This window comes from Babylonia areolata, chromosome 29 (genome assembly GCF_041734735.1).
Source record: "Babylonia areolata isolate BAREFJ2019XMU chromosome 29, ASM4173473v1, whole genome shotgun sequence".
Lineage (NCBI taxonomy): Eukaryota > Metazoa > Mollusca > Gastropoda > Neogastropoda > Buccinidae > Babylonia > Babylonia areolata.
In genome coordinates this window covers 13131526-13158596 of record NC_134904.1, presented here as the reverse complement: position 1 = coordinate 13158596, position 27071 = coordinate 13131526, and the positions used below count along the sequence as shown (strand labels likewise).

Here is a 27071-nt window from a genome sequence, read left to right as displayed (position 1 = left end):
AAACAAACAAACACCATAAATACTCTGATAGAAACAGCCAAGCAGCTGGATTATACACTGGTTGGTTATCATCATGGAGTATTATCATTCATTTCTTAAGATCTTACACAAGCTGTCAAGGAATACAAACTGTCAAGTATCTTAGAACACGTTCACAGAAAGTGAACACCTCAATCATTTCTTATGAATATCAATAAAAAGAAAATAAATATGTGTGGTTAATTTTCGTTAATCATGAACAGGTTGCTAATCATTTGTGATCAATAATTTGTAAGGCAGCCATCTGGCAAAGAAAATGGAATGGTTAAAGTTAATATATGCATTATATTCTTCAATTCTATATCGAGTTTTTAATGTGTTAAAAAAAACTGATATTTGTGGAAAGCTGTCCTGAATTTTACATAAATATAAGTAATACTTTGCAAACAATATTATAAAACACAAAACAGCATCAGTTGTTATTGTCACATCATGTCCAAGTAGCACAAGTGATTCTGTTAACTTTAAATTTCCTGCGTTTACACATCTCTCTTTTATCAAGTCCGTTAAAGCGTTCCAAAACATTTGCACATAATTACATTTCCAAAAAGCATGATCAATACTGTCTTTGTATTCTCTACAAAAACTACAGTTGTTATTATCCGTAACACCAATTTCTTTTAAAACAATTTTTGTACATAAACATCGGTGTATTATTTTCAGCTGAAACCATTTCAGCTTTACATCAACTATCTTGTGTGTATGCATAAAACAAGATTTCCAGTTATGATGTATCAAAAGCTTTAAGTCCCATTTCTCACAACATTTTGGTTTCGTATCATTTTCAATCAACACATCATAATATGGTCTTGAGCCTTTAGAAACAGAAAACGAGTGTTTGAAGCAGAGCGAAGTATTTGTCTGTCTGTTGCTATCCACATGAATATTATGCTTTTTAACTAATTCGTTTATTGTTGATTTATATCCAGCATAAGTAAGGAAATCAATGTGCAAATCATATTTTTCTTTGAAGCGTAAATATGAAAAAAAACTTTACCATCATCATCAAAAAACTGTGCAAGACAATACACATCATGATTACTGAGCAGTCTGGATATAATACACTTTTTACCAATTTGAACACGATTATTATAACACAATGGCTCTGCAACCAGTTCCGCTGAGTTTTTTGGTTCACATTTATAAAAGAAAATCTTATAACTTTCAAACACATTTGTCCAGAACTGGTTATATTTGGCAAAATTTAAGAAAAACTCTGAACCATATTTATCAATAGCTGGCCATTGGGGGAAGTTACACAACAAAAGGTGCTTCCACTTGTGATTTGATTTATCAGCTTTACGAATCCAGGAAAGCTTTAAAGATAAGGCAAACAATTTAACATCAGGAAGACCGATGCCACCATTTTTTACACTTTTATGAGCAGTTTTACGGCTAATTTTATCTGGTTTATTGTTCCAAACAAACTTATAACAAATATGTTGACATGTATTAAAAAAATGTATCTGGTGGGTTTGGCAAAAGCAACCACAGATGAGTCAGTTTGGAAAGAATAACAGATTTCAGAATTGCTACTCTGCCTAGAGGCGTTAACTGGCGTTTTACCCATATCTTATACAAATATCTTATTTCTGCTAATCTCTCTGAATAGTTTATAGTTACACATTCTTTTAAATCATTAGTAAACCAAATCCCTAAAATTCGGAATCTTGTAGGATTCCAGTCCATACCTAAACGTTCCATATAACGCGTCTTAGAATTATTTTTGCTCCCTAACCAAATAGCACTAGTTTTGCTTGAATTCAAACAGAGAGCTGAGACACAGCCAAATCTATCAAGAGTTGTAACACAACATTCAAAAGATTTCCTATCCCCAGCAAGTAGAAATTCTGTATCATCAGCATATTGGGTCAGTTTATTCTCAACATCATTAATCATTATTCTTCGGATATCCGAATTTTCCCTTACCATTATAGCTAATATTTCTACACACATTACAAATAAATAGAGTGATGTAGGGTCTCCTTGTCTGCAACCTCTCTTAACTTCAAACCAGTCAGAGACCTGACCATTCACAATCACACATGACTTAATATTTGTGTAAAATACGCTAATCCATCTACACATATTTTCTTTGAACCCAAATGCCTTTAACACTTTAAACATGAAATCCCAAAAGCCTTTTCGAAATCTATGTTCAGTAATAAACCAGGTAGATTATGTTTATCTAAGTAAGCTATGGTATCATATATCAACCTCAAATTATCTCCAATGTATCTATTTCTAATAAACCCTGTTTGATCTTCATTAATAATGTTAGGTAATACTGGTTTCAAACGGTTAGCAATACAAGATGACCCAATTTTATAGACTACATTTAAAAGAGAGACGGGTCTCCAATTTTTCAAATATTGTCTTGGCTTATCACCTTTGGGGGTACACGTAATCACTCCTTTCTTTTGCACAGAAGACATTTCTCCTTTCCTGAAACTAGCATTAAATGCCCTAACAACAAATATTCCTATTTTCTTCCAAAAGACTTAAAAAAATTCTGCACTAAAGCCATCTGTACCTGGACTCTTATTATTTTTCATATTTCTAAGAACTTGTGCCGCTTCCTCCATTGTAATCATACCCTCTAAATCACTTGCTTCTGACTCATTCAAACAAGGAATATAACTGACTAAATTTTCAATTTCACATTGTTCCACCCCAACATTCGCATATAAAAATCTATAAAAATTATGTACTTCATTTAAGATATCCGTTTCATTTGTTAGAACATTGTCGTATTGATCAATAATTTTGGCAATGTGTTTACTAACATAATGACGTTTTTCTAAATTACAAAAATATTTACTAACTTTCTCTCCCTCAGCTATCCATCTAGCTCTAGACCTTAATAATACCCCTTCCATCCGCTTCTCTCGAATATCTTGTAATTGTTTTTGTTTAATTTCTGGAACTTTAATATCTTCTTTATTTTTATTTTGATATTTTTCTAAGTTACATATGTCTCCTTCTAACTGTCTTTCTTCTTCTATCATTTTTTTTCTTTTTCATTGAAGCATAATAAATTGTTCTCGATCGTATTTTCATTAAAAGGAAGTCAAGAAAAATGTCATCAGCAACAGAGAACACCAGTTCATCATCCGGTGTGTCATCAGAATACATATTAATAGCATTTTCTTTTTTAACATTATTTATTTCCATATTTATTTCATCCACATATGCTTTATCCTTTAGAAGAGATGTATTTAATTTCCAAAACGTATTGCGTTTTACATTCTCGCTGAAATTAAGTTTCAACGAAATGGCTGAATGATCTGTTCTGTACCCATATTCTATGTCTGCATCATCTATCAAGGATACTACAGTGTCTGAGATCAAAAAGAAATCTAATCTAGCCTGTTGGAAAGGATTAGTTCTTCTCCAAGTGTAACGAGGGCAGTCTGGGTTTAATTCACGCCAGATGTCATTCAGATCTAAATTTTCTATCATGTTTTCAACGACTACTTTTGCTTTAGAATTATTTACATGTTTATAATTATGGTAATATATTGTTGGCTTAAGAACTAAATTGAAATCCCCGGCTATTATAACATTCTCTACATTATTTTCACTTATTTTTTGTTTTAAATTCACATAAAAATCAGGTTCATCTTTATTTGGTCCATATACATTAACAAAGAGGAAGTTAATTTTTTTGTATCTCAACAAGTAGAATAATGAAATTCCCTGAACTATCAGTTATTGCCCGTTTCACTTTAAATTCGAAATTATTGTTAAACATTATTGCGACCCCTCTTGCATTCGATGTGTAGCTTGAAAAATAGCAAGCATATCCCCATTCTGCTGAAACGTATTTCTCCATCTTTTCTTCAAAATGCGTATCCTGTAAAAAATAAATAGAGTACTTCTTATTTCTCAAGTAATGGAAAATATCACGTCTTTTGTGTGAACTATTCAGACCTTGACAATTAACTGATACAATGGATATATTACCATTCATGTTTGTCCATAAAGAGGTATGACAAATATATGCATCCAACCCAACGAAAGAAATTATCCAAATACACCATGCTTGGCAGTACAAACCCCAAAGTACACATGGACATGTTTATACAGATAACATGAAAAGTCTTTGAAGTTGTGAAAATTATAGTTATATATATGGTTGAAAGACCCCAAAACATAGTATATATATCTATGAAAACAGTGACAATAATAATATATTTTTTAAAAGCAAGCAAAAAAAACACAAAAAAACTGGACTGTCGCTCGCGAGCGGAAGTGCAGTCCCTTTGGCTCCTTTTGTCTTATAAATCATATACCGGAACTCTAAGATGTGTGTGTGTGTGTGTGTGTGTGTGTGTGTGTGTGTGTGTGCGTACGTGTGCGTGTGTATGAGTGCACGTGTGTGCGTGCGTGTGCGCGCGCGCGCGCGTGTGTGTGTGCGCGTGCACATGCGCGTCTGTGCTGGTGTATGTGGAGAGAGAGAGAGAGAGAGAGAGAGAGCAGAGCAAGGCAAGGAAAAACAATTTCTCAGCAAAACACAAAAAATTCATTCATCTGCGTGCAGTACATGAGTAGCTGTCATCCGTCCCATGCGGTAATTTTAGACACAGAATGTGCACGTGTTTACTGGGAAAAAACGACCATGCATTTTGTAACTGATGATCGGTCACCTCCCTCAACACTATCCCACATCAGTACATTTCACGACTTCTATTTTCAACAAAGCAATCACTCACAATATGCACCGGTAACACCCCCCCCCCCCCCCCCACCCCCCCCCAAAAAAAAAGACAAAAAAAGACAAGCGAACAAACAATAAAGACAACAAAAACAATGCGAAACAAACAAACAACAGGAAAAAAAAACACGAGAATTCAATCCCACAATCAATCATGGGACAATCAATCCACAATTGACGCTAACATCACTTTCGCTTCCTCACATCCCTTTCACCAACTCAAAACTATAATGTCGTGGATTCAATGATACAATAGACCCGAGTTCAGTTATATGAAACCAAAGGACTCACATAAATGACTTAGACAATCAAAGTTAAGTCTACATAAAATAAAGCATATTTAACATATCTAACAAACAGGCAAATGGAAAAGTCATTTGTAGCAAAACACAAATAAATGCTTGTTCTTTAAGCAAGCGTGCTTCATTCAACAGAGTACATTTCGATAGAAAAAAAAATCAGTTTTAGCAGCAGCTCACAAGCAAATGTATTTTCCCTCTGAAAGCACACTGAGCCAGGTACAATAAATGACTCACATTTTTTTTTCCCACTCCCGTGTTTTGGTATGTTGTGCAAGTGTTTTGGAACAAAAGTAAGTTATGTGTGCGCGTGTGTATGTGTGGCATATGCACCTGCAGCTGGCAGATCAGAATAATCAACATTGTAATTTTTTACATAGACGCATTCAGTTTCACCAATCGATTAATACCAGAAAAAAACCCCAAAAAACCCATACATATATACACACACACGCACGCACGCACACACACACACGTATTATGGATTCGCCCGAACGCAGTGACGCCTCTCTGAGAAACTGAAGCTCTTTTTGTGGTGAAGTGGCTGAACCTTGGTGCTGCGTACTGTATGTGATGGCCAGTGTGTACGTGTTTCAGGGCCAAGCAAAGCGACCATTCCAGGTGGGCTCTGCGACAATGATGATGTCTGCGATTCTCCTCAGGAATGTGAGGCTTCCATCACGTGCGGTACGTCAGTCATAACACCACCACCACCACCACCACCACCACCACCACCACCAACAACAACAACAAATTGGAGTTGTCGCCTTCAGTTTGATATCTTTCCACTTAAAGTGTGTGTGTGTGTGTGTGTGTGTGTGTTGTGTGTGGTGTGACACATGCATTGGGTCTATGTTTAGGTCAAGCATCCGCTTCCCCACCCAACCCTCTTAAAAAAAATAAATAAATAAATAAATAAAAAGCAATTGTGGTGTTATATATATAGACCAGTAACAACAACACCAATAACAAAAGGATTATTATTATTATTATTATTATTATTATTATTATTATTGTTGTTGTTGTTGTTATTGTTGTTGTTGTGTTGTTGCTGTTGTTGTTACCATCATCATTATTGTTGTTCTCTCTCTCTCTCTCTCTCTCTCTCTCTCTCTCTCTCTCTCGGTTTTATATGGGGAAACTGGAAGATATCCTTTGTATATAAGAACTTTTGTCAAATGTATTAAGTATTGGTTAAAATTGTTAAAGCTTCCACAAACACGTCTGAGCAAACAGGCCTATGACATGATGCTTTTGCAGATGGAGTTAGGTAAAGAAAACTGGTGTTATAGAGTGAATAAGGTTCTGACTGAACATGGTTTGGGAATTGTGTGGTTGTCCCAGGGTGTAGGAAACGAACAGCAGTTTATTGCAGAATTCAGAGACAGACTCATTTGTTCCTTCAAACAAAACTGGCATTCTGACATGGAAACTAAAGAAAAATATAGTTGGTTCTTTTCTTTTAAAAGTATATTTCAACCAGAAACATATCTCAGAATCATTACAGACAAATGGCACAGAATAAATTATGCGAGATTTAGGTTAATAACTCTGGGGTTTAATGCAAACAGAAGATGGTTTGAACCTGGGACTTCTATACAGTCACCATGTCCTCTCTGTGGATACCAAGTGGATGATGAAAAAAAAATTCTTTTTCAGTGTGAAATGTATAATACTGTGCGAAAAAAATGCATATTCTTTAAAACAGAGATGGCTAAAAGCCATGATGTTGTTACTGTCTTGTCATGTGATAATGAAATCATAATTAGATCGGTTGCTAAATTCATTGCAGAAGCTCAAACAATGAGACAAAGGTACATAAGTCAGAATAATATCAACAGCATAGAAGACACTTAATTATAGTGTAAAAAGGTGTGGTTGGTTCGATTCTGATAGAAGAGAGAGGGGAGTTATGCAGGGGGGATATAGGATCAACTAATGATGCATTCACTCACTCTCTCCTCACATCAATAGCAGGGCCACATGGAGTGGTTTTTATAGAGTGTTTACTTTACAGTGTTTACTTTACAATACAACATACACTAAGCAGTTCACCCTACTTAGCAAAAGCAACACACACTAAGGCAGCACACAGTAAAAAGTTCACCCTACACCTAAAGCAGCACCTATAAGCAGCACCTATAAGCAGCACACCTGGAACACAAACACACAACCAAAACCCAGGTCAGGTAAAATCTCAAAATATCCTGACATCACTGACATGAAAGGCCTATACCCTCTCAGCACCTTTCATCACATGTCCACCAGTATGCACTCCTCTCACACAAAGATCTATGTGAGGTACAAGCTTCATCAAGCTTACCTGCCACCAGCAGTGACATACCAATTACCATACTGTGTACAAAACATATCACTGACCAATACAACCCTGTGTTCCAACTCATGTTACCCATCATTCAACTTAACTGTGTGTTACCATTTCCAAACAAAATTTCTTTGCCTTCACAAAGCGTCCAACTGACACAAGTACATGTATGGAAATCATTACTTCCAACATACCTCTGGTAAACAGCAATATGCAACCATATAGCACTGACCCTCAGTGCTCTCATTGTTAACCAACTCATTAATCTCATTAAAATGTGCTTTCCCACTTTGTCTGAACAAAGTAAACCACTGACACATAGCACAACTCCTACACATGTTACCACAACAACCAACAAATCAAACATGTGTTCCACAACACTTGCTGTTACACCATGTGCACACACACACGAAAAACCCTCAACACACACTGACAATGTGTTAGCCTATAGATCTGTTCAGTTCACACTGAACCAACACCACCTACTATACAAAACAAGTAAGTAATACATCAAAAATACAGAACAAGATATCTGTAACCAAATAGAAAGGGGGGGGGGGGACTCAAAAGATTTAGGCCAGTACTTCTCTCAGTGGGTAGCTTTCACACATTAACCCCTTTTCTTTCCACAAGCCACAAGATCAACTTAAACTGGCTGTCCACTGACATAAAACAGTTTCCCAACACAACTAAGTTATCAACATAACATAAAACCATTACAAGTCATGTACTCACAGCCTAACAGGGATTTCCTTGTTCCTCACATCACTGATCAGTCAGTCACCCTGTGTCAGTCAGTTCTTCTGGGAGACAGCTCAGAACTGGCTGTGCTGACGGGTTTTATCCCTTCCCACAATAAACTGTGTATACTAATGTAAACTATAGCACTCACTCCCCCAACTACTTGAACTAAAATAACCAATCTTTGCCTGTCCTAGTGACGCTACGTGAATGACTGACAGATTCACTGCTTAATCCCAATTCGTCCAATTCAACAGATTGATCTGATTTGCTACAATTCAACCCACTTGTCTATACACATTCTATGATGACAAGGTTACCCGTTTACGTCACAAAGAGATTGGGGAGGCAGGACAATACAACTCTCAGCCTGTTAGCCGGCTTGATCAAAGTTTGCATTAGCATAAATTCTCCCTAGCTTTCGTTCTGAAGTCCCGCCATCTACGTCAGTTGCGTTCGTGGAGGGGAGGTGGGGAATGACTTGAAAGACGGGCCGCCACACGGGACGTTCTGCTCAGCACGGGAATAGCGGCAGACGTCGCACAACCGCACGTATTCCTACAACTGGGACTGGTGACGTGGTGTGTGACGTCGTTAAGAGCAGACCAGCACTAACGGCAGAAAATTCGCAGAATCTGATGATAAGCGGGATGCGTCACTAACTTGGTAATTAATTCACAATGATAATGTTAATTATCCTCCATCTAAGAATTTGTTGATCAATAAAAGCAGCAAACATAATGTAGATTAACTTTTTCCCTTCCCTGATCATTCAATGAGTTCTCCCCAGATAATGCGGAATATAAGTGTTGATAATCTAGTGAGATTACGTCATCAAATCGTGTCATTATTGGACGTCATTTTTTTTCTCTGCTTGTCGAAACGAATTGCAGAGGTGTAAGACGTAACTTGAAACACAGAAAGACAACGCAGTCATAGGCCAAATAAAGCCATAGGCTAGATCTAGTTCTTGTGTTATTGTGCTTAAGCGCCCAAACCGTTTTTTGGACCGGAAATAGTCTCCCAGAACCGGAAGTGACAATCTGAATGGCCGGGCATCATCACTAGAATTATGCCGAACTGTGTGTCAAATTTTAGATCAATTGGTCCAGTAGATTTTGTGGTAGCCTTTGCCACACATTTGTGTTTACACACACACACACACACACACACACTCACACACACACACACACACACAGACACTCAGACGGAAATTTCTTGCACTGGTCCATCATAACAGTACTCTCCTTTTTATAAAAGGAGAGTACTAAAAACAAAACAACAACAACAAAATATAAATACAAACCACATACTAGCGACACATCAACTACTTAAGAAACCACGTAAGAAAACCCAGAAATATTATATCTCACACACACACACACACACACACACACACACACACACACACACACAAACTAACAAACAAAACCCAACAAAAAAGAAATAAGAAGAAGCAACAACAACAAATATCAAAATTACACAACAGAAATACTTGTTGGACTATTCATAGTCCAGTTCACCGTCGATGAAGTAGACAAAACAAACTGTGAGACACACATAATAAACACACACACACACACACACACACACACAGACACACACACACAAACGCACGCACGCACACACACGCACGCACGCACACACACACACACACACACACACACACACACATCCAGTAGATCTTGATGTAGCCCTTGCCACACATTTGTGTTTACACACACACACACACACACACACACACAGACATACATTTTGCGACATGGCTTCCATCGTAATAGTACTCTCCTTTTTATAAAGGCAGGTACTAAAAAGCAGATTTTAAATGTTTGACCGTCATTCAGTGTGAAGTTTACGTAACTAGCGCAATGAATAACAATTTAAAAGAAACAAGTTAAAATCTAAATGTTTTATTATTATTATTATTATTATTATTATTATGCACCATCTCTGCTTTTTTTTTTAGTAACTACGATACGGCGCATCTCCGCATCATGATGCTCAACCGGGCCAGGCGATAGAGGGCGGGGCCTTGCGGTACCGCCGGAATGTGTATAACGAGATGAGTCAGGGAGTGCTTCTTAATGCACAGATGCGCGTAGAATTTTCTGCCGTTTGTGCTGGTCTGCTCTTGGTGTCGAGGACCAAAGGCGCCGACTAGGGAGTGGGGTGAGGAGGTGGAGGGGTGGAAGGGGGGAGGATGGCGTGGTGTCGGCACAACCTCAAAGACTGGACTTGGGATGGAGCGGGAAGGGAGATAAGAAGGAGGGGTGGGGGGGGGGGGGGAGGGAGGGGACAGAGTGTGGGTGGTGGGGGGGTGACACTGCTGGCACACTATAACAATAGTTAGTACAGAAGTTGCTATTTTATTTGGACAAAACAGAAAACATAACATTGCATACTTAAGTGTATTGTTGAGGCAGTATGTATTGGTTTGATGCATTTTTGAATGGATGGTCAAGTCAGTCCCCATTCATTTTGGTATTTTATTATCATTACATTGTTGTTTTTCTTTAGTTCCGTTTCGTTGAGTTTTTGTCAGGATGTGACTTCAGTGTTTCCAGGTATTGCATATTTTCTTGGTTTAAACTGACTGAAGGATTCAGAGAAAAATATAATTTTTTGTTGTTGTTGTTTTGAAGCTAAAATATATGCATTTATGTTGTTGCCCCCTTGTCAAAAGACCTTTCTTGGCAATGACAATAAATAATTCCAGTGTCCAGTGTCTCTCTCTCTCTCTCTCTCTCTCTCATATTTTTTAATGGGTGTGAATTGAAGTATTATTTCATAATATTTCATTCGTTTGTAATGCATGTTACTTCTGTTTGCTTCTTCGATTCGTTCATTTCTTTCCATCAAATGTAGTTATATATTCATGCAGTAGTTGCCAGTTGCTCCATTCTGAATTCGATGTATTGATGTATGTGTACCGATAAGCGCATAGTCCTTGTATATATATATATATATATATATATATATATATATATATATATATATATATATATGTGTGTGTGTGTGTGTGTGTGTGTGTGTGTGTTTTAGATGATACTTTGTCTTCCTTACTGACCTGCTGTTCTCTATCACATGTTCCATGTAATCTGAGGTTAACTATTCGTTAGTTGATATTGTTTTATTCTCTCTCTCTCTCTCTCTCTCTCTCTCTCTGTGTGTGTGTGTGTGTGTGTGTGTGTGTGTGTGTGTGTGTGTGTGTGTGTGTGTGTCTCTCTCTCTGAGTCTCCCTCTGTCTGTCTGTCTGTCTGTCTCGTTCACCTGTGACATTTTTATTCTCTATTTTGTATGTTGAATTATGCTTCCTTTGGCAATGAGCACCCCCGCCCCTGTTATGGCTATGTGTATTTTTTTTTTATTAGACTTACTGTTTTATATTCACATTAGTAAAGTATTTTTTAACATACACAATGTATGCTTATGTGTGTGTACGTGTGCGTGTGCGAGAGAGAGAGAGAGAGAGAGAGAGAGAGAGAGTGTGTGTGTGTGTATGTGTGTGTGTTGTGTGTTATTATTTTTTTATGTCGATTATTGATACCTTGCTGGTGCCTGTGTGTGTGTGTGTGTGTGTGTGTGTGTGTGTGTGTGTGTGTGTGTGTGTGTGCGTGCGTGCATGCGTGCATGTGTGTGTGTGTGTGTGTGTGTGTGTGTGTGTGTGTGTGTGTGCTATTTTTACCATGCTTATGCCATTATGTAGTATAGTATTCTTAATCTATGACCTTACGTAGCATTGTGTTGTGTATGCAATGACATACATTATGTAGTATTGTGTAGTGCAGACCCTGTTTCAGGGCGGGGACTGGATGAAAAAAAAAGCGCGCCAGTGCTTATCTGTTATCCTCCATAATAAAGACTTGTCTCTCTCTTTCTCTCTCTTTCTGTCTCTCTCTGTCTCTCTTTCTTTCTCTCTCTCTCTCTCTGCATATCCCTCGTTCCCACTCCCTTTCTTTTTTCTGTCTGACTGTCTCTGGTTCTGTCTCTGAATTTCTCTCACTGTCTCTGCCTGTCTGTCTGCCTGTCTGTCTGTCTGTCTGTCTGTCTGTAAGTATGTCTCTCTCTTTGCATAATTACACCTCGTTTTGTCACGCCCCTCCTCACCCCCTTTTCTCTCTATTCCTCTGTCTGTCACTTCCTCGATTTATTTTCTCCCCCCCCCCCCTCTTTCACTCCCTCTCTCACTCCCTCTCGCTCTTCTTCCACCACTCTCTCTCTCTCCCTTCTCTTCCTCTCCCTCCATGCTCCTCTCTCTCTCTCCCTCAACCCTCTCTCTCCCCCCTCTCTCTATCTCAACCCTCTCTCTCCACCCCTCTCTCTCTCAACCCTCTCTCCCCCCCCCCCTCTTTATCTCGATCCGCTGCTGAATGCCAGGACAGGCTCATGTCAATCCAAACATAAGGAAATGGTATTTTGATGTTGATGATACAGATCACACCTCAAGACACTCTATGGATGATGTTTTCAATAATTTTGGAAAAATCATTGTTTGATATGTGCTTTATAGTTGACCTATATACTATGAATGGTTATTGCGAAGGAGATAAGGAGGGCGATTATACTTTTGTCTCCCCACGTGGACACAGTTTTGTCTATCATGTCCTGGTTCCTGGGCACTTATCTCAGAATTGTAACATGATTGTAAGAGACTGTCTTGAGTCCTGGCATTTACCAGTAGACACGACATGGAACAATGGAATGGCAAGATCTGAAGGAAATCAAGATTCTGTTATGGAGGAGAAGGTAATTTGGTCAGAGGAAAGTGCTTAGTTATTTGAAAATGAACAGGATTCAACCCACTTTAGGGATCACCTTAGTGAGGCTTATCAGATGTTAAACATAGATATAAATAGATGTGTGGATATCTTTGTCTAAGCAATGTACAGCGCTGCTGCATGTGTGGTGAGGATGGTTGACAAGAGAAAGAAAGTCCAGAATGAGTGGTTTGATAATGATTGTAAGCAGAAGAAAAGAACTGTGAAAAGATGCTCAAGACTGTTCAAAGGAACAAAGATGAAGGTAAAAAAAACAACAACCAAAACAATAGGAACTGAAAGAACAGTGTGTTAGAGAGCGAGCAGAGTATACAAAAATAAAGAGACAGAAGAAATATGAATTTGAACAAGCAAATATAAAGAAACTAACGGACTCCATTTGCTGCTCAAAACTCTTTTGGTCAACAATTAGAACGTTAAATAGAAAAAAAATATGAGATAACTTTAAATCAGTGGGTTGAACATTTCCGGAATATTTTTTAACTCTCTCCATACGAACGGCGAAAGAGACAACGTTAACAGCGTTTCATCCCAATTACCATCATCAAAATATTGCAAGCGGAACGCTCTTATACTGAAGAGGTGAATGTTGACAACGAATACCACAGTTCCGACGACGGAAGCTAAAGGTTGGGTCATTCAGACACCCACTGGACATCCGAGGGGTCTGTGTAGAGGAGAAGACAGGACTGGCCGTACTGAGTGAGTTAACAGCTGTGATGTTGCGGATACCGAGGATGACAACGTGGAAGCAGACAGCTTTAAAGAACCATTATTTAATGACCCAATATCGAGGAGGGAAATTGCTGATAGTATTAGGAGTTTGAAAACAGGTAAAAGTGCGGGACCCAATAAGATATTAGCTGAAATGTTAAAATATTCAAATGAAATTAATAGTGGTAGACTTTTTTGTAGCTTTGTTCAATAGATTATTTCAAGAGGGAGCCTTTCCATTGGAATGGGCCACATCTGTTAGAGTCCCGCTGTACAAAAAGGGAGACGCTAATAATCCAGACAATTACAGAGGTGTTGCCCTCACAAATGTCCTCGGTAATATATACACGGATGTTTTAAACACACGACTAACGAAGTGGGCGGAAAGAGAAGAGAAAATAATCGAAGAACAGACAGGATTTAGATCAGGGTACAGCACCATGGATCATGTCTTTACGTTATATGCTCTGATCCAAACATATCTACTCAGAAACACAAAGTTTTGTGTAGCTTTTGTAGATTTCCCTAACGCGTTTGATTCCGTCAACAGAAATCTGTTGTGGAACATACTACGCAAAAATGGCATCAATGACAAACTGTATATGGCGCTTAATCGTGTATACAACTCGGTGCTTGCATGTGTACGTAACAGATGTATGTACTCTGACCTGTTTGAATGAATGCCCACGTGGAGTTAAACAAGGCTGTTTGTTGAGTCCCCAATTATTTTCATTTTTCATCAATGAACTTGCTATAGAGGTGACAAGAAAGGGAAGACACGGCATACTGTTAATTCCTGGTGCTGGGCAAGTGTTTTTGTTATTGTTTGCTGATGACGCTATTCTTATAATTATCAGACACTGCCATAGGGCAACAAAACCAATTGGATGCACTAAAGGTCGAGGCTGATAGGTTAGATTTGACGGCAAATCTGGACAAAACGAATAAATGTTTTTTCGAAAGAGAGGGCATCTTTCAATTCAGGAAAAATGGTTCTATGGAGACTGTGAGGTTAAAGTAACAAATTCTTATAGATATTTAGATCTTCCGTTTACAACTAAGTTGAGTCTTCGAAGTGCATGGATAGAAAGTTCTAAAAAGGAAAGAAGGGGGCAATGGAGATTATAAGATTTTAAAAAGACTTAACTGTATCGATTTCTCTACATTCTGGAAACTATTTGACTCACGAATTGAACCACTTCTAACATATGGTGCAGAAATCTGGGGACTGTGCGATAATAAAAAATGGAACAAAAGTTCATACATATGCAGTTAAACGCTTCCTTACGGTGCCTTTGCATTTGTCCAATAAAATGTCACATTGTGAAACTGGTCGATACCCACTACATATAAAAACAATGATCAAATGTATTAGATATTGGCTTAGATTAATACAGCTCCCACTGACTAGATTAAGCAGACAAGCTTATAGAATGATGCTAAATCAGTTAGATTCTGGGAAAGAAAATTGGGCTTTTTTGGAAATAATGTTTTAACCACACAGGACTTTGGGATTATCTGGATGTGTCAGGGTGTTGGAAATGATTGAATATTTCTTGCAGAATTTAAAGACAGATTCATTCATTCGTACAAACAGGACTGGCATGCCCACATTGAACAGTCAAAAAAATACAGTTAGTTCCTCTCTTTTAAGAACATTTTTCAGACAGAAAAATACATTAAAGTAATAAGTAGTAAATGGCACAGAATAAGCCTGGCTCGATTCAGACATAGAACTTTAGGCCTAAATGCTAACAACAACAAAAATGGTTCTCTGCTGACACGTCCGCACGGTTCCCTTGTCCTATGTGTGGTGCTTCAGTTGAAGATGAAACTCATTTTCTTTTTATGTATAAGTATTATAAAGAATTTCGAAAGAAATGCTTAATTTTCAACGGTGAAAACTTGGAGAACATGAAACTTACCAGTACGCTTTTGATAGATGAAGATAACTGGCGATATTTATCGCCCAAGCTTGGGATTGTCGGAAAAAGACATTATCTTCGGGAGCCTTATAGTTATCGAACAAAAAAACAACAACAACAACACTATTACCCTGATGCCAGTTCCACAGTTTATAATTCTGAATGGCTTTGTAGAAAGTTGGATGGTCGAGCTTTTTATTTTCCTTTTAAATCTTAACAATATGTTGTATTTTATGATTTGATTGTTGTTGTTGTTTGTCGTTGTTTTTCGTTTTACTCTTAGCAATGTGTCAATTTCTCTGTAAACCGTCGTTATTCTTTTGTTCATACATTGTCCCCCTTGCCAAAGGACAGTATTGTCAATGGCAATAAAACAATGTCCGTGTCCGTGTCCGTGTCTGTCTCTCTCTATCTGTCTGTCCCTCTCTCCCTCTCTCTACCTCCCCACTCTCTATCTCCCCTCTCTTCTTTCATCTCACTCTCACTCTCTCGATCCTATCTCTATTGATCCCCCCCCCTCTCTCTCTCTCTCTCTCTCTCTCTCTATATATATATATATATATATATATATAATATATATATATATATATATATATATATATATATATATGTCTGTCTCTGTCTGTCTGTCTGTCTGTCTGTCTCTACATTCCCTCTATCTCTCTCCCCTCTTTCCCTCTTCTCTCTCTCTATCTCTAAGCCCACCTCTCTCTCTAGACCCCTTTCTCGGTTTGTCTGTCTGTCTCTCTTGCCATCTCTTTGCATATCCTCATTAAGCCACGCCCTCCTTCTCTCTCTTTCTCTCCCTCCTCCTTTCTATCTTTGCTTATCTCTTGGTCTGTCACGTCCCCGCCCACTCTCTTCTATCTCCCATCTGTCTTTCTGTCTGTCTGCCTGTTTCTCTCACTGTCTTTGCATATCCCTCGTTCAGTCAGACCCTCCCTTCTCTCTCCCTCTCTCCGTCTGTCTGTCTGTCTGACTCTCCTTGTCACTGTTTCTCCCTCCTTTTCTTTCTCTCTCTCTCTTCTCTCTCCCCCCCACACCCTCTCTCTCTCTCCTACACCCACTCCCTCCCTCCCCCTCCTTCACTCAATCTCCCTCCCTTGCTCTCCCTCTCCCTCCATCTCACTCTCTCCCCCATTTCTCTCTCTCCCCTCTCTTTTTCCATTTATGTCTCTGTGTCTGTCTCTCTCACACACACACTCTCTCTCTCCATCCTTCTCTCTCCCCTCTCTTTTTTCCATTTATGTCTCTGTGTCTGTCTCACACACACACACTCTCTCTCTCTCCATCCTTTCTTTCCCCTCATAGACATACAGAAGGGACAGAGTCACAGAGAGAGAGAGAGAGAGAGAGAGAGGGGGGGGGGAGGGGGATTGAGAGACAGACAAACGGACAAAACGGTAGACATAAAGATAGATATATATCATAGACATTTTCTCAGTAAAAGCTGTGACCCCTCATAATGCAGTGAATACACGTTCCATCAACAACAACAACAACAACAACAATATATATATATATATATATATATTGAGAGAGAGAGAGACACAAACACACAGAGAGAAAGAGGGAGGGTGAGTGGAAGCAGCTTCTGCGCATGCGCTGTCATGCAGTTCAGTCTAGCGTGAGATCACAAGATCATCATTTTCAAGCATAGGCACTCAGGGGAAATGTTGCATTAGCTCTGGAGTATCAAATAATTAACAAGAGAGGCAAGGCCTTCAAGACTCACTTGTGATACACTTTAAAAAAATCCAAGCTTTTTATGTATTGAGTATAATTTCAAAATGTAATGTTTAAGATGAGAAAGATCAGTTTAAAGCAAATTCAGTCCCCTAGCATTAATTACAGAGTAATTTCCCTTTTTTACTATCTGCACCAAAACGTTTGCAAAATAAATAAAAATTCCATGCTTAGCAAAAGAAGTTCCTGTTTGAACAAAAAATGATAATAATGACTCCTCTTGTTGTTGTGTCAGAATAAGAGGTCAAAGTGCCAAGTTTAGAGAATACAAAAAAAAAATATAAATATAACAGTAAATGCAGTTTGCAATTGCATATAATTAGGCTTCTTTAAAAAAAAAAAAATTGTGCCCATTCCAGAGGTACAATATTGTTTTAAACAAGATGACTGGAAAGAACTGAATTTTTCCTATTTTTATGCCAAATTTGGTGTCAACTGACAAAGTATTTGCAGAGAAAATGTCAATGTTAAAGTTTACCACGGACACACACACACAAACACACAGACAACCGAACACCGGGTTAAAACATAGACTCACTTTGTTTACACAAGTGAGTCAAAAAGGATTGTTGTGTGTTACACATTTCGTGCCTGTTAGTTCCTATGAATGATGTAGCACTGTCGAATGCAATGTGTACATGGGAAACCAAGGAGCTCTTTTGTTTGTTTGGGTTTTTTTTGTCGGACACGCAGTACTGCCACTGGGAGAGAACTGCGAAGGACACGAGCATGGCTGCGCTAGTATCGGATTCTGTGAAAATGGCGTTTGCAGTAAGTTTTCTTCTTCTTCTTCTTCTTCTTTTCATTCTTCTTCTTCTTCTACCAGTGTCGGTGTCGCCACATGTGTGTGTGTGTGTGTGTGTGTGATCTTCTTTGCTCTTCTCCTGAGACATGCGTTCAGCACAGCGCAAGAAGGGATCTACCTGCGGACCAGATCAGATGGCAGGCTCTTCAATCTCGCCCGCGTCAGAGCAAGGACAAAAGTCCGCGAAGCCCTCATCAGAGACATGCTCTTTGCTGACGATGCCGCAGTTGTGACCCACACCCAGCGGGACTTGCAGTCACTAATGGACCGCTTCTCCCAGGCCTGCAAAGATTTCGGAAAGAGGGGGGGGGGGGATGGGAAATTTTTCTGCTCACGAAAAATGGTTGAATGGAAATGCAGATATTATGGGTACGAACTCCAACAAATACTTAGGACCATATCTTACAACAAAGCTAAGTTTAAAGCATGCATGTGAGGAATCGTGTAGACAAGGGAAGAAGGGGGTCATGGAAATAATCAGATCGTCTTGTAAATTGCAATTATCTTTGCATGTTTAGAAATAATGATACTCAGATAAAGCCTATGTTGACTTACGAGGCAGAATTTTGGGGTCTTGACAACATCAATGATATGGGGAAAAGTTCACACATTAGCTATTTTGCGTTTCCTTGGTGTTCCACTTCATTCATCAAATACGACTTTGCATGGCTAGGAGGCAGATACCCATTTTTTTTTTTTTAAAGAATATTTGTAAAACGTATTAGAATTTATACTGGATTAAGATAACACGTTTACCAATTTCAAGGCTATGTAGTATACATGCTTAAATATGAAAAAAAGTACACATTTACGCTGTGGCTATTATTATTCACTATAAGAGAAACAGCTATTGGAGGATATGTCACAGGTTGACCATTTGATAGACATGTATGTATGTATGTATGTATGTATGTATGTATGTAGATGCATTTATGGTAGTGTCCATTATACATGGTCGAGTTGACAGATGTTATCAGCTGTTTCATCTTAGTCTCTCATCTTCTGTGTTTGTGTTTAATTGTGCGTGTGATGAGAACGTCAATTGACTTTTTTTTTATCTGATGTTTGATGATTGCATCCTTCATCATCAACATTATCATCATCATCATCATCATCTTCTTCTTCTTCTTCTTCTTCTTCTTCTTCTTCTTCTTCTTCTTCTTCTTCTTCTCACTATTATTATTACTATTATCATTAGTAATAATATCATTATCATTATTATAATCATTATCATCACTATTGTCATTATCACTCTCATTATTATCACCATCATCATTATTATAATTATTGTCACCGTGAAGTCATTTACAGCTTAGTCTTTTGTGAAGGACTATGACTCTCAAACTAGGAGACAAGATTGCACTGGCTCTTAGTGCTGCAGCTTTGGGGGCACGTTGACCTTTGGGAACCATCCCAACACCGACTGTCCCGAAACCCTCTTGGCCGAGAGAGTGGGGATGTAACTTGGGCAAGACACTCTCCACTAAAATCAAATTCTAGTCCCAGATACTGGGGACAGTAGTTGCCTGCTGTGCTGTCCTGATGGTCATAGTCGGACACGACTGACTATCATACATACATACAAACATACATACAATCACTGTTATTATCATTATTACTATTACCATTATGATTGCTACTACCTGTTCTGTTATGCCGATTGTGTGTGTGTGTGAGAGAGAGAGAGAGAGAGAGAGAGAGAGAGAGAGAGAGAGAGAGAGAGAGAGAGAGAGGCAAACACTGTGAAACGACGGCGATGTGAAACATACCACCTGTCATACTGCCTGCTTTGCAGAAATGCAGCTGGAAGTAGACTGCACTGCATCACCGGACCACTGCCTGACCGGTGCAACTTGTAAGGAAGTTGATGGAATAAAATCTTGTTTCTGCGATGAAGGGAGAGTGGCCAGCAAAGACCTGAAGGAATGCGCCGGTGCCGGTGGTGACGGTATATATATCTATATCTATATCTATCTATCTATATATATATATATATATATATATATATATGTGTGGGGGGGGGGGGGGGGGGGGGGGGGAGAGAGGAGGCTTGAGGGTGTGTGGCTGGGGGAGTCTCAAGTAAAGAATGAACGACTGTACGATTTTTAATTTTTTTTTAAAGTTCGGAGCATGGTACCTCGAATCATTGATACTGATACTTTACATAGCGCGTCTATCTATTGCTTCTCAGAGGCCGAGCTCTAAGCGCTTTACTGGAAGTGGGTTTTCAGGGAAGATTTGAATGTGAAGTGGAAGAAGATTTTTCTGACCTGAAAAGAAAGCTGGTTCTAGACAGTTGAGCCATGAAAGGAGAAAGACCTCAGACGGAAGGACATTATTCGGACAGAAGAGATGCGAAGCAGACGAATATCGAAATAAGAATGGAGAAGATGGGACGGAATATATATGCCAAATAAACTGCAAACACACGCCATTTCAAGCTAGATTAAAAACTTTGAAGAAAAAACAAAAGAAAGAAAACAAGATCAATATCTTCGGGTCGTCTTCAAAAAGCTGCTAGTATCGAAACAAAAAAAGAAAAATATTTCGAGAGCTCCCAAATGTTTAAATTATGCATCTCTATGTATTTCAAAAGAGTAACGCGTGTTCATTGTCATAAAAGAAAAAAAAAGTAAAAAAATCCACCCTTTTGCAAAATTCAGTAAAGGCTGGGAAAATCTCTAAATCTTTGAACATATCTTAACGAAATTATCATCCATTTCACTATTTTCACCAAAAGTGTTTTACTGAAATCTTTGTATCCAAGATACGATCATGATTATCGTTTTTGACAGATGTACAATCCTGTTACTGACCTAACAGATTGACAGTTTCTGACATGTGAAATCCTGTTACTGACTTCACAGACTGACAGTTTTTGACAGATTTACAATCCTGTTACTGACCTAACAGATTGGCAGTTTCTGACAGATTTACAATCCTGTTACTGACCTCACATACTGACAGTTTCTGACAGATGTACAATCCTGTTACCGACCTAACAAATTGGCAGTTTCTGACAGTTGTGCAATCCTGTTACTGAGCTCACAGACTGACAGTTTCTGACAGATGTTCAATCATGTTACTGACCTCACAGACTGACAGTTTCTGAAAGATGTTCAATCCTGTTACTGACCTCACAGACCGACAGTTTCTGACAGACGTACAATCCTGTTACTGTCTTCAAACAATGACAGTTTCTGACGAATGTGCAATCCTGTTACTGACCTCAAAGATGGACAGTTTCTATCAGGTGTGCAATCCTGTTACTGACCTCACAGATGGACAGTTTCTATCAGGTGTGCAATCCTGTTACTGACCTCAGAGATGGACAGTTTCTATCAGGTGTGCAATCCTGTTACTGACCTCAGAGATGGACAGCTTCTATCAGTTGTGCAATCCTGTTACTGACCTCAGAGATGGACAGTTTCTATCAGGTGTGCAATCCTGTTACTGACCTCACAGACGGACAGTTTCTGACAGATGTTCAATCCTGTTACTGACCTCACAGACTGACAGTTTCTGACATATGTGCAATCCTGTTACTGTCTTCAAACAATGACAGTTTCTGACGGATGTGCAATCCTGTTACTGACCTCACAGACTGACAGTTTCTGACAGATGTACAATCCTGTTACTGACCTCACAGACTGACAGTTTCTGAAAGATGTGCAATCCTGTTACTGTCTTCAAACAATGACAGTTTCTGACGGATGTGCAATCCTGTTACTGACCTCACAGACTGACAGTTTCTGACAGATGTACAATCCTGTTACTGACCTTAGAGATGGACAGTTTCTATCAGATGTGCAATCCTGTTACTGACCTCAGAGATGGACAGTTTCTATCAGGTGTGCAATCCTGTTACTGACCTCAGAGATGGACAGTTTCTGACAGATGTGCAATCCTGTTACTGACCTCACAGACTGACAGTTTCTGACAGATGTTCAATCCTGTTTCTGACCTCACAGACTGACAGTTTCTGACAGATCTAGAATCCTGTTACTGTCTTCAAACAATGACAGTTTCTGACGGATGTGCAATCCTGTTACTGACCTCACAGACTGACAGTTTCTGACAGATGTGCAATCCTGTTACTGACCTTAGAGATGGACAGTTTCTATCAGTTGTGCAATCCTGTTACTGACCTCAGAGATGGACAGTTTCTATCAGGTGTGCAATCCTGTTACTGACCTCAGAGATGGACAGTTTCTATCAGGTGTGCAATCCTGTTACTGACCTCAGAGATGGACAGTTTCTATCACATGCGCAATCCTGTTACTGACCTCAGAGATGGACAGTTTCTGACAGATGTACAATCCTGTTACTGACCTCACAGACTGTTACTGACCTAAAAAATGGACAGTTTCTATCAGGTGTGTGATCCTGTTACTGACCTCACAGATGGACAGTTTCTGACAGATGTACAATCCTGATACTGTCTTCAAACAATGACAGTTTCTCGACGGATGTTCAATCATGTTACTGACCTCACGATACATTTCTAAAGGTTTCAATCTGTTCTGAACCCCCCCGACTTTTACGACAAATGGACGTTTCAAAAAATGACATTTTTACGAATTCAATTTTTTTGACCTCAAAATGGCAGTTTTTTTATAGGTGTGCAAACCCGTTACTGACCTCAGGATGGCGTTTTTTTCAATTTTTTTTGATCAGAAAAGTTTTTCAAATGTATCGTTTTCGATCAAGAGGGCAGGGTTTTAATTGGCCCCAAACCTGTACGACCCAAAGGCATTTCCAGGGTGAATTGTTTTACTGACCCCACGATACAGTTTTTTGGACAGTGTCTCCCCGTTATGTTAAATCATTTCTATCAATGTGCAAAAACCCGTTCGCTCAGGGGACATTTTTTTCAGGTAATCCCGTTTTACCCCAAAATGGAAGTTTTGAAGATTTTTAAAAATTTTTAAAACACATTTTGAAGTTGTAAATCCTGTTTGATCACAGAAAAAAGTTTCACAAATTTTTAATCCCCCTTTTCTGCCCACAGGGGTACAGTTTCTGACAATTAAACCTTTTTTTTTTCAAAAATCGTTTCTGGGTTGTTTGTTTGCCCTAAGAGGGAAGTTTTGGGGGCGATGTCAATTTTAGCCTTAGAGATGGGGGAAGTTTATAGTTTTTTAAAACCTTTATGACCCCAAATAATTTTATATTAAATTTTTTTAAATTTAATTTTAAAGGGGTTCAATTTATGCCAAATGACATTTCTATCAAAAAGGAACCTTTTTGCCTCAGAAATACATTTTAAGATTACTCCCCTTTTTCCTCACAGACTTTTGCCAAAAAAAAGGGGCATTTCTATCAGGTGTTACTTTTCTGCTTTCCGATGAAGTTTCTACAATCAGTTTTTTTTTCAAACCCCTCATTTTTTTACGGTTTCATAGTTCTGCCTCCCAAAACATTTCTGAAGATTTTCTCCCGTTAACCCAAAATCCCCCAGGGCCACAGTTTCTGCGGATAAATCTTTTGTCTTCAAACAATGAGTTTTTCTAGAATGGCTCCTTTTCTTTACCTCAAAAGGGAAAGTTTTTATCAGGTGTCAATCCGTTTTTTTCCTAAATGGCGTTTCTTAGGGTAATCGTTACTGCCAGAGATGGAGTTTTATTTTGCAATCCTTTAATAAATGGACGCTTCTATCAGTTGTGAAATCCTTTACGACCTTCAGAAGGGTTTTATCATTTGGGAATTGTTTTCTGACCTCCAGACACATTTTTTCAGATTACAAACCTTTACTGACCAGAGAATGGACAGTTTTTATTTCAAAGGGATGTTGGGGAATCTAAATGCCTCAGGAAAGGGCATTTCACGGTGTTTGCAATCGAATGATGAGATGGACAGTTTTTGACAAAAATTTAATCCTGTTTGACCCCAAGACTGAAGTTTCGAAGATGTCCTATCCTGTTTGAAAGACGAGTTTTCGACAGGGCCAAAATCCTTTTTCAAAATCAAGAGCAGTTTTTGACAATCTAAATCCTGTTACTGTTTCAACAATCGTTCGACGGATTTTCAATCCTGTTTTTACCTCAAAGGGTGGAATTTCTGACAGACAAGATTGTATTTTCATTTTGTCTTATTTCACAGGAGCCCCGATTGCTGTGGTTGTCTCCCTTCCACTGATGATGGCTTCCTACCTGGTAACCCGTATCATCTAAATACCGGAACCTCGTGACATCTGGCTGAGATTACGTCCTGCGATTTTTGCTTCCGTGAACTGTCGTTTCCCTGTGTAGAATAGAATGCAGTTAGCTTTAGCAAGTAGATAAATACCTGTGATTTGGTTCTGTACTTTTGACTTAATAATCCTATATTCATATTAAAGTGGTATCGGTCTGACTCTACCTTCCAGAGATATAAAGAAAATGAACTATCACACACAAACGAAACTTTCTAAAACAGACAGCAGGTGTTTCTAAAGAGCATGAAACAATCAAACGCATATTAATGTTTACAGTGACACATTCCAGTTGGCACCACAAAAATAGCCAAGTAGTTTTTCATCCAAAATTTCCTTTCACCAAAAACATTGAGACACGGAGAAAACCTGGAAATCAATGTGGGTTTCAAGTATAAAAAGAAAGTGTTCTTGTTAAAGGAAATGTCTAGGGGCAATATCTACAAATTTTCCCCTCGAGTCGGAACGAGCAGTGTTCACAAGGCATGGACGCTCACTCCGCCAATCATACAGAGGAATGGAGGGTAAGAAATGTGAGTATCGCCAGTACTATATGTACAACTGATGAGAAGGATGGTCAGGGTCTTTGACTGAACAGAAAGAGGGCTTCAATGAGAAAACGATTATAAGGGGCGAAAGTAGAGGGACGGTCGCTCCAATATTTCGCTAACGGATAGTGAAAAAAAAAGGAAACGGGAGAACACAGAGAGAAAAAACAACAACAAAACATCTCGTTATTCCTCAGATCAGCTTTCTAAAACGATGCATGTTTTAAGAATCAACATACTTGAAAATAATCCTGCCATACTGTCATTGAATCTTACACACACTGTTCGGGATTCAGCGAGCGGTAATATCTTAAAACAACTCCTAAGTCTTCACAGGGGTGCTCTTAAATTAGCTGTTCTAAGAATGCCATCTTTATTAATTTCTGATTACACGACAGTTTTACAGGACTTCACATATTGCCAATGAAATTAAAACTTAAACATAACAAAGCCATGTTAATGTCCAAAATGTTATGTGGTTGTGCCCTGTTCTCATTCATGAGTAATCTTCCAGCAAATAATCATCGTCCCACATATAAAATGAGTTTGCCTCAGTCAAGAATTCATCTTCGAAAGACAAGTGTCATATATTCTGGCGGATATTTATGTCATCTATACTTTACGTAAAACCCAGTCTTAGTGTCTTCAAAAGACTATACCATAAACATTAAATGGCAGTTAAATTTTGCGAATCGTTGAAATTATTCAGATAGAAAAAAAAGTACTCTTAATATCGTTGTGGCTGTCTGTCTCTACTCCTTCCTCTGACACCCCCCCCCCTCTCTCTCTCCCTGTCTCTCCCTGTCTCTCTCTCTCTCTGTCTGTCTCTCTCTCTTTCGCTATCACTATTTTCTTTCTTTATTATTTTCTTCTCTCACTCAAACGCGTGCTTATTATGTTTAATGGAAAGTGTTGTGAGTATTGTATTTCTCTGTATTGTAGCTTGTTCCTTTTTGCTATTATTATTGTTCTTGCTGTTGTTGTTGTTGTTTATGCCATGCGGTGTGTATTAAATCAAATCCTTCCTTTTGGTTTTCTTGTATTCCCGAGACAAACTTCTAGAATTTATTTAAGAGGACGGGACGAAAACAGGCCAATAGCTGATTATTCCTTTTTTTCCCCTTTGATGAAAAAGAGAAAAAAAAAGATTCGATTTCAAAATACTCGATTAATATTTCATAAATCTATGGTAGAATGGACCTGTTGCATGTGTCTCATCCTTTTTATAGTACAGCTTTGTCCCCATGAACATACTATAGAGAACCGTTGTTGCTGATTTTGCTTTTTTTCAACTGGATGTTCTAGCAAAGTGCATCTTTTTTGGGTTACCCAAACACGGCAGATGCAGTTGTTTGTGACATATCAATGTGTTGGCGCTGCAACTGAAATCATGGGGCCGGAATACATTCCCGCTGTTATGGTGACAAATTCATACTCACAATTGTTGTTGTGCTAGCTTATTCTGCATAGCTTTCCTCAGTTTGGACTCGATTTGACATGCTCTCTCTCTCGGCTTGGTTTGCTCCTACTAAATGGATCTTTTTTTTTTTTTTAGGAGAACATTCAAATGTAATTCAAATTACGCATGTAAACGTTGTAATGTGGTCGAAGATGAAAACTATTTTATAAAGAATTGTGTCCTTTACAATAACCTGCGGCAAAAAAAAAAATCTGAACTCTGAAGGTCAGTCGTATGTTCACTTGCTGTGGAATGGTTCTGTTTACAGTATTCATAAACTCTGCGTTTATATATATACGACAGGAATTCTGTGACAACAATGATGAAAGTTAGAATAATTTACAACGCACTAGAAGCACTTTTGTTCTACAGGTTTAAGTTAGTATATATATTTTTTTATTTTGTTGTCGCTGCGTGATCACCATATTGTGTACTTTTGACCTCTTTCTAGGGGACGGAGGCCTGGAGATTAAAGTTTTTGTTCTTATTCTTGTTCCCTCTCTCTCTCTTTATTTTTTCTTTCTTTCTATCCGTTAGATTTTGAATTCTATAAGCTTTGCTTCTGCATATATTTATATTACTTTTGAATTTGCTCGGTTTTGTGTGTGCATACAAAGAAATATGCTATCTATTTTTTTTTACATGGTTTAGAGGAATGAGTTCCTGCCTGTTGATATTTAGTGTCCTTATTTCAATCACTTGCCCTTTGCTTTCTGTGTCGTCAGCAGTGAAAAATTAAACAGCTACACGATTGTTTAAACATTCGTGTCTGTCATATTCG

At 38.5% G+C, this 27071-nt stretch overlaps 1 protein-coding gene across 2 annotated transcripts in view; it reads left to right on the top strand.

Moving 5' to 3' along the window:
* The window catches only part of LOC143274887 (uncharacterized), a 27444-nt gene extending 373 nt beyond the window's left edge, over positions 1-27071 (top strand). The window contains exons 2-5 of one of the 2 annotated variants that reach the window (XM_076578868.1): positions 5653-5742; positions 17979-18056; positions 19886-20023; positions 24193-27071. In XM_076578868.1, the coding sequence (XP_076434983.1) occupies positions 5653-5742; positions 17979-18056; positions 19886-20023; positions 24193-24263 (377 nt within the window). In that variant the 3' untranslated portion in view covers positions 24264-27071. Of the gene's footprint in view, positions 1-5652; positions 5743-17978; positions 18057-19885; positions 20039-24192 lie in introns of both variants that reach the window. The other variant, XM_076578867.1, reaches the window with a different exon arrangement.